The sequence below is a fragment of the Micropterus salmoides genome, unplaced genomic scaffold (assembly GCF_014851395.1).
Source record: "Micropterus salmoides isolate LMB-PRFRI ecotype aquatic unplaced genomic scaffold, ASM1485139v1 Ms_hic_scaffold_2, whole genome shotgun sequence".
NCBI classification, from domain to species: Eukaryota; Metazoa; Chordata; class Actinopteri; order Centrarchiformes; family Centrarchidae; genus Micropterus; species Micropterus salmoides.
The window spans coordinates 20002498-20010738 of NW_024041150.1; the positions used below are offsets into that span (position 1 = coordinate 20002498).

At 43.8% G+C, this 8241-nt stretch overlaps 1 protein-coding gene across 1 annotated transcript; it reads right to left on the bottom strand.

Annotated features, from left to right (window-relative positions):
- Positions 1-42: 42 nt before the first annotated feature.
- cct7 (chaperonin containing TCP1, subunit 7 (eta)) lies at positions 43-7053 on the bottom strand. Its single transcript, XM_038730770.1, has 12 exons — positions 6985-7053; positions 5609-5692; positions 5428-5497; positions 5231-5337; positions 4925-5103; positions 4590-4761; positions 4183-4347; positions 3898-4086; positions 2580-2677; positions 2361-2493; positions 1088-1294; positions 43-945 (listed from the first exon to the last, which is right to left on the bottom strand). The coding sequence occupies exons 1-12, from the start codon at positions 6988-6990 to the stop codon at positions 715-717; spliced, it is 1641 nt and encodes a 546-aa protein (XP_038586698.1). The 5' UTR covers positions 6991-7053; the 3' UTR covers positions 43-714.
- Between the last annotated feature and the right edge of the window lie 1188 nt (positions 7054-8241).

Here is an 8241-nt window from a genome sequence, read left to right on the forward strand (position 1 = left end):
TCCCCACCTTTGACCAGATATTTGCAATAACTCAGACAATTGTATGATTTCAGCTGTGAATTTATTGATAAGAATGGTCCAATAAATAGTTTAACACAGCGTAACCAGTGAATGGTTCAGAACTGCTCGACATCCGTGCATCAGTGCTTTATCTTCCATGTTACACATCAGTTTGTCACATTACACAAAACCAGATTAGAAATTATGGAACAGCTCCTTCAGGTCAGCGAGGAAGAGCTGACCTGGAGGGGGACAGGAGTGTGTTTGTTTCCAAACCAAGGGGGGAACTGCTTTCATTCTGCTTGTATTTCAGTATCATTTCTTGATAAAATGGCTGCGTGTGGAAAGATGCAGTGCTTGAAATGTTACAGACGTTAAGTCAAAGCTTCAGTAAGAAAAATCTACAGGTGACAAAGAAAACACAATAACTGTCAGCCATCTAAAGAATCGGTCTCAAAATTGCGAGATGAACTTCTCCTTTTCCCCCCGTTTGTTCCACAGAACCTGCCATTTTTATGTGTGACTGGGTACAACACCTCATTTTATCTAGAATTCAAATCCAAACACAGATCAAACATGTCAAGGTACATTCAACACAATCTCTGCATCTATGCTTCAATATAACCTGACTGGTGCGGAAGACTCAATCTTCTATCATCTATCTGCATTTGGATCTCAATGCCAGTTTAAAATGGGGTTTGTTCCGGCTTCCTCTTAGTGAGCATGGGGTCTCCCGCGGCCTCTGCCCCTGCCAGCGCCACCGGGAGGTCCATCCGAACTGCTGCGTGGGTTCTTGATCGTCTCATCTACTGACAGGATGAGGCAGGCTGCCTCCGACGCCGCCGTCAGAGCATTGATCCGCACGATGGACGGCTCCCAGACGCAGGCAACGAAGTTGTCTGCGATGTCCTCGTTGTTGATGTCCACACCGTACCACATACCGCCCTACAGCGAGAGGACAGACGAAGCACACAAAGTCAAATGAAGTCGATTTTATTCCTTGTTCCACTTCTAAATCTGAAGGCCATAAAAGCGCACTTATGCCAAGGGCCTTATTTAAAGTGAGATGATGTGTTTAATGTCCTACCTGGGCGTGTTTGGCGCGCAGTTTGTTCAGGATGTTGGTGGCGTCAAAGCCGGCGTTGTCACACAGCTGTCTGGGTATTATCTCCAGGGCCTTGGCGTACGCTCCGATCAGCAGCTGCTGTTTTCCAGGGATGGTCCTGGAATAGTCCCGCAGGTACTTTGACAACTCCATCTCTATGGCTCCTCCACCGGCTACAACGGAGTCATTCTGGAAATCAGAAACAATAAATTATACCAAATATCAAAACGATCTGTTTCTGTAGCTGCGTTTCCACCAAAGAAACTATACTAAACTATTGCAGTGAATTTCTAAATGGGCGTGTAGAGGCTACTGGCTTTAGAATATCGGCTGTTTTTCTACGACTGCTCCTCTCTTTTCCACCTCCCTTTTTATTTGCAAACCAGTAAATCACAATCAACAGTCAGATGGCCACACAAGTCTTGCCGATGTCTGCCTGAGATCGGCATTAATTGTATTGCTATTCACAGCAGCCAGCCAGCGAACAGCTGATGGAGTTACACTAAATACTGGGTCTGAAGTTTCCATCAGTCAGGAAGTTTTTACACAGAGCCGAAGTCCGTCTCCTCTTCTCCAAAACAAGCGCAACAGCTGATTACAGCAGGTAATAAAGCTCGTTAACATCCCGTTCCTCTGATGCTCAGGCGTCACAGACGTGAGTCCTGCAGCTCTTGTCGGCTGGTAATGTTTTAATAACCTTCCAAACTTTCGCGATTTTATTTTTGTGTTGCTTTCTCTGTGCTGGAGTTATTTTAAGATGTGATGGCTTTATCCAGTTTGTTATTAAATGTGTAGAGAACTTTATCGCGTCTTTTCATTTTTCAATGGTCAAGCAAAGCTTATAGTTTTTCATTATAATCCAATCTGATGTTCATTTATACATTTTGCTCATGGATATTAGTCAATAAATAATGACGTCTGTGCATCGCTTTGTACGTCGTATGTGTCAGCCATCTTGGCAACACCTCCGGGAAGCTATTTCTGACTAACAAGACCAGGCACCTATCTGAACGAATGGGGAGAGAGACAGAACTGCACTTTTACTGGTCACCGGGACATAAAAACTACATGACTGGACCCAGCAATAAAATCTGATAAAAATCGCTGAAAAGGTTTGAAGACTTTGCCTCAAAATAAGGTTTAAAAAGTTTTAAAGCGTTTCTCCTGACTGGTTATACTTTATAATGTTATACTTGACGTTATATTTTAATGAGCCTTCTTGCACTCACTGGAAAACTTTCATGTGTCAACTGACCTTGATGGCTCTGCGTACGATCATGATGGCATCGTGCAGCGATCGCTCCGTCTCCTCTGTGAACTGTTCTGCTCCGCCCCTCAGGATGATGGTGCAGGTCTTCGCCTTCGGACAGCCCTTAAAGAAGTTAAACCTACAGACACAGACATGGTGGGTGTCAGCGTGGTTTACTCTAAGGGTATTCTCTGAAGACAAACGATTTTAACTCGTCACTCTTACCTCTCTCCTCCAAGCTGGACCTCTTCGAAGAGTTCACACTGTCCCAGGACATCGTCTGTCATGGCGCCTACTGAGGTCTGGATGGAGCCACCGCAGGCCTGCAGGTCACATTACACACTATCAAGCTCCTTCTAACATACAAAATTTTGCTGCAAAAAAAAAAAAAAAAAAAAAAAAAAAAAAGCTGCAGGCTCTATTCATTCAACTTACACTGTAAATTTCCAGCTAAACTGAGGCTTTTTGGAAGACCCTTTTCTCTCTCGCCTGTCATTCACCGGTCTTGTGTGTGAGTTTTGCGTGCATGCCGACAACTACATGCATGTTGCGGTTCCTCACGGGTCTATTTCAAGAAGCCAGCTATTTAAAAATGATGAAATATTCTTTGTGTGGTTCATCAACGGTGATAAATTATCCGAATGTCCCGCGAGGTGCGGACTACTCGGCACAACACCGGTGAAGCCGGGGCTCCGTCTCTTCAGCAAGTAAATAGAAATGCTCCGTATTTGTATAGCGCCTTTCTAGTCTTTGACCACTCAAAGTGCTTTTACACTACATCCGCCCATCGAATCTTCGACTATTTGGGGTCAGCCCTAGATAATAGTAAAACTGCAATAAGTGCTTATCTTATTAACAGAGTAAAACATAATTTTATGGAAATACTAATTTTAAAAAAACCCAATTGGTTTAAAATCACATCATCTTCTTCTTTATTAAAAGAGAAACTTGTTCTTTCTGTAAATTAATTTGAAGATGTGTTTAAACTTCCCCTCTAGACATGTATACCCACTGTATAAAAGCTACGGAGCCAGAAAGGGGAGTCCGATTTGATCCGCCTCTGAGCCGGGAACATTTGTAGGAACAGAGCCGGAACGACGTCTGTGTTAAAAGACACAGTCAGCATTGCCGGTGTTGTGTTACACTTTATCGGCCCTTTTCTACACAGCTGGTTCTGGAAAGCTGGATTGCTTTGTGAAAGTACACGTGTATGAGCGAATGCGGCATATTGACAGATATTCTTTCCGCTTTTATTGCGGGATCTCTGTATGAAAGCGGCTTATGAATGCCCCGCCCAGCACCAGCAGCTAGGTCGACAGTGAAAGAGCAGTGAGCATCATTGGAGAGATTCAGCCTCATCCTACACGTTTGGGCCTCACTCAGACGCAGATTCGGATGAGGAGTCCGTTGTGCAGAGGTTAGTGAGTCTAGTGTTAACAGTTAAACATCTGAAGGTCATGTGGTGCACCGACAGTCTGGCAGGTATTCTGGTATATTATTCAGATGTGCGGTTTAAAGAGTATTCAGTCTGTCTCTGTCCTACCATCATGGTCCTCTTCAGATCCTCCTCCTGCACCCTGCCAGCACAGAACAGGTCTCTGTCAGCGAAGTACTGGGTGGCCACGTCACCGATGGGTAACTTGGACAAAACCACCTTGGCTCCTGACTTGTAGATCTTCTCAAGTTTGTCGTACAGGATGTTCCACTCTGCGTCCACAATGGCCTGGTACTCCTGCAGAAACGAGGAAAGAGGGTCAAATCTCTTTCACAGGGAGCCAGGAGGAGAGACAAGCAACATTTCAAGGCTCTTATTTCTGATGCTTCATACCTCTACAGATTTCACGCGGACCTCAGCGTTGTCCTTCTCAGCCTTCAGCTCCAGCTCCACATTGAGCAAAGCAATCTTTGGATTGTCGTAGCGCTTAGGCTGCATCTCAAACCCGGCATAGGAGAAGGTCTTCTTGAACGCAACCCCAGCAATCAACTGGGAATCCTGTGAAATTTTAATATATTAAGTATGACAGGTGAATTTGGAACCAAAAAAAAAAAAAAAAGGAGAGCGGGACGACCTTAAGGTGCAGCTCACTTGGGTCGTTTTTTACTTGCTAACCCAAATTTTCCATGACCGACGCATGAACTTGTTTCTCTAACAGTTTCTGTTCTTGTCGTATCTTGTATTAAGCGATTTCAGAGGCAACCTTTGTTTAAGTGGGGGCAAAGGTAAAATATACAAACCTCAAGGGCTCCTCCCTGGACCTTCTTGATGCCAATCATCTTCAGAGACAGCAGCTCGTCCAGATGCATGACGGCGTCCACCACCATTTTGGAGAAGAATTCCTTCTGACCGGCAATTAGCTTGGAGTTCAGGGCCGTGGCTGCACACTTCTCCAACAGCTGCCTCTGCTCTCTGTGAGGACAGAGAGGGAAACAGTACGTTTGAAAATGTGAAACCAGACCACCTTTAAAAAGCTAAATTTAACTTCGGGCTGAGGACACAATATTAATATACTGCTCGCAGGAGAGACAGTAGACACAGCCGCTGCTATATGGAGAAACTGCTCTGTACTCACTGCTTGTCGTCTTTCTTCACAGAGACAGAAATCTTCTTGACCTTGTTGACAGCGAGGGCGGTGGCAGTGCGGAACGCTCTGATGATGGTCTGAGGGTGGAGCCCCTCCTCCACATATGGCTTTAGCTGCTTCAGGAACTCAGCAGCCAGCAGAGTGACAGAGGTGGTGCCGTCCCCAACCTGACGGTGAGACAAAGGACAGAAAGAGATTATGAAAACCTATTATGACGGTGGTGGTGCCAGTTTAAAGTTTCAATGAACTTGAAACTGTGACATCCTCCCTTAATCAACCACACACACTTCTCACCTCGGCATCCTGGGAGCGAGCGATGTCCACCAGGGTCTTGGCTGCAGGGTGAACCACATCCAGCAGCTTCAGGATGGTGGCTCCATCATTGGAGATTGTGGCCTTACCTGGATAAAACGCAATGACATTTTCTTGGTGAGGATGAATTTATCCTGCAATTCCATTTTTTCTATCTGTGTCTACCCGTCTCTCCTCACCTCTGCCATCCACCATCAGTTTGTCCATCCCCCTGGGTCCCAGGGTGGTCCTGACAGCCTCAGCAATCACCTAAAAACAACCCGACGGGTACATTTATACAGGATTTAAAGCATATTTAGTTAAGCACGTACTACACACAGAAAAACAGACAACCACGGAGAGAAAGGCTGTTTTTCTGACCTGGCAGGCATTGATGTTACTCATGAGCTGGGGAATGCCCTGAGATGAGTCTGTCCCCTCCTTCAGCAGGATAACCGGTGTGGGCTGGAGAGAGAGGGGAAGAGGTTGGTTGACAACAGAACAAAAAGAAGAGACAATTCTTGTAAGCTGAACCACTAATTTAAAATAAGTCTGGTATCCTGGAGTAGTGGCTCCTGGTTATCTACAAAAATGTGATTCCTGCTTGCACAACAACGGATAGTTCGCTTCTTCATGAACATCGGTGGCAACAGCACTAAGCTCGATTGCGACCAAGTTTAGTACAAACGGCAAAAAATACTGCTGTGTGAATGGCAGGTAAGGTGGTTTTCATTTGTTAAAACGATGGCTGAGAAACAGTTCAGTGTTACTGCTCATCATGTTTCTGTGAAATCATATTGTGGTGATAACATCACATCATGTCTAATGTTGTTATTATACCAGGCAAAAACTATCACAAGTAATGTTTTAGTAGGTGTGTAAATACTGTGGAGCATGCTTCATGGTATTAATACTGTAACACGATATCTGAACAACTTATATTGTTACCATTTAAGGTTATAAGTGGCGCAACACACAACAGGCTGAGGCTGGTTACTGTAGCTGCAGGATGCTTTTGTTACCCATCGGACATTCAGCTGTGTGACACTGTCAAAAAGCCGGATGTCTGTTTACAGTCTGCATGTCACAAGTCCTCAGTCGTACAACACATATTACGGTTTCCTTATTATTAGCCAGCAGATTTTGGCAAATGAGTGTCACGGACTGTGTCTGGTCTTTGTCTGCTGCTCTACATCAGTCCTCTTCACTCAGACATGGCTACCAAACCTCTGGACAAATACAAATGCGCAGAGACTGAGCAACACATTTACGTTTACCGGCTGTCCGAGCGAGCTCCTTTACAGGAGCTTACAGGACAGTTAGAAATGTTTCCTATGCAGCCACTCATACAAAGAGGCTAGCTGACTGACAATAAGCTCACTGGCAAAGCTGCAATTACATGCGCAATAAACGCAAAAACAATGACATACTTATAGTTGAAACAAAGTACCCTGAATTACAAGTACAAACTGTAATGACCAGCTAACGGTACTTTATCTTTTCTCAATAACAGCTAACATGTTAGCTAGCATCCCCGTATACGCCCAGCGGTACCTGCTAACCCCGAGCGGCTAACACAGTCTGACAAACGATGCAATCGTTTAAAAATTCCTTTTCACAAAATAACAGCTTCCCAACACCGCCAAGAGAGAGTCATTTATATTAACAATAGTCCGGATGCGGATGCTCGCAGCCAAACGGCAGGATGGACACGGATTATAGGTTTGAGTTTGGGGCATGGATGCTAACTCACTCACCATCATCTTTGCGGTTCCTTCGAGAAGCTTTCCGCCGGCACCCAATCCCACAATTCAGTTCGACATTAACACCCTCCGGGCTGCGTTCACGAACACGATGCAGCGTTTTGTCAACGATATCAATTTTCTGTTGTAGCTTCTTTTGTGCTATGAAGGGTTGCGATTTTCTTGCAACTCCAAATTACATGAACGATACGTTAAATGAATAAATTCAATGCGACCATAAATACAGGAAAAAATAATTAAATAGTGAGAACGATTAACTGATGCAGCAGACTGAATCTAGTCGGACTGAAATGACAGTGTAGTTTTCACTTTATTATCCAGTCTGACATTGAGGTCAAGGATGGATTGTATACGCAGCTCCGCGCCCTGTTATTAAAAGGTGTAACTCAGCATTAGTAGTTGCCTGCTTTCTTTTTTTTTTAGATGTTTGTACATGTGTTTTATTAAATAGAACACAGTAGAGACAGACAGGAAATGAGGGGTGAGAGATGACATGTAACTAAAAAAAAGTCCCCAAGCTGACTTCCAGTGTCAGTTTAATGTAAAAACTTTTCCAATAACTGATATTAAAGGCCTGTCACTTCACACCTGTTGTTTTATTGTTTCCCCTGTCCCGTGTGTTGATGGCCACTACACCAAAGTTTAACAAATTATTTGACAACGATGTTATCAATGTTATGAACCATTATCAAACCCAAAGCCAAGTTAAGTAAAAAAAAAACCTGATTCAGATAGTTGACGGGTCACACCATCTCCACACAGAGAAGGACAGCTGGTGAGGTGGAGAGGGAAGAAGTCTGCAGGAAAGACAAGGGCAACCTTTGACCTTTAAATTTAAATGTAGAGAAATAAATAAAGCTGTACTGGATGAAGACAAAAGAGGAAAATAAAGTTTTGCAAGAACTGTAACAAGGAGGATAAACAATTTATGAAATAGGTTCAGGCTCTTTTTTATTCTTTAATTAGATCATTTAATTGAGGATCCAGTATGGGACACAATCTCTGTACATGCTCACCACATTACACCAAAATGTGTGAAAACATTTCCCTTTTCCTGAGGATGAGAGAGATGAGCCAGAGGTTTGACTGTGTGCCAACAAGGGATTCAAAGCAGTATTCAAATCTGCTAAGAATTGGGGAGAAATGGTCCAATGATGATCAACATTAAACTAATAGTAGAAGATAGAAAACTAGCAGCATAACATGATCGTGTCATTCTTGTCAAGCTTTAGTCAATCTCTAGAAGTTGTA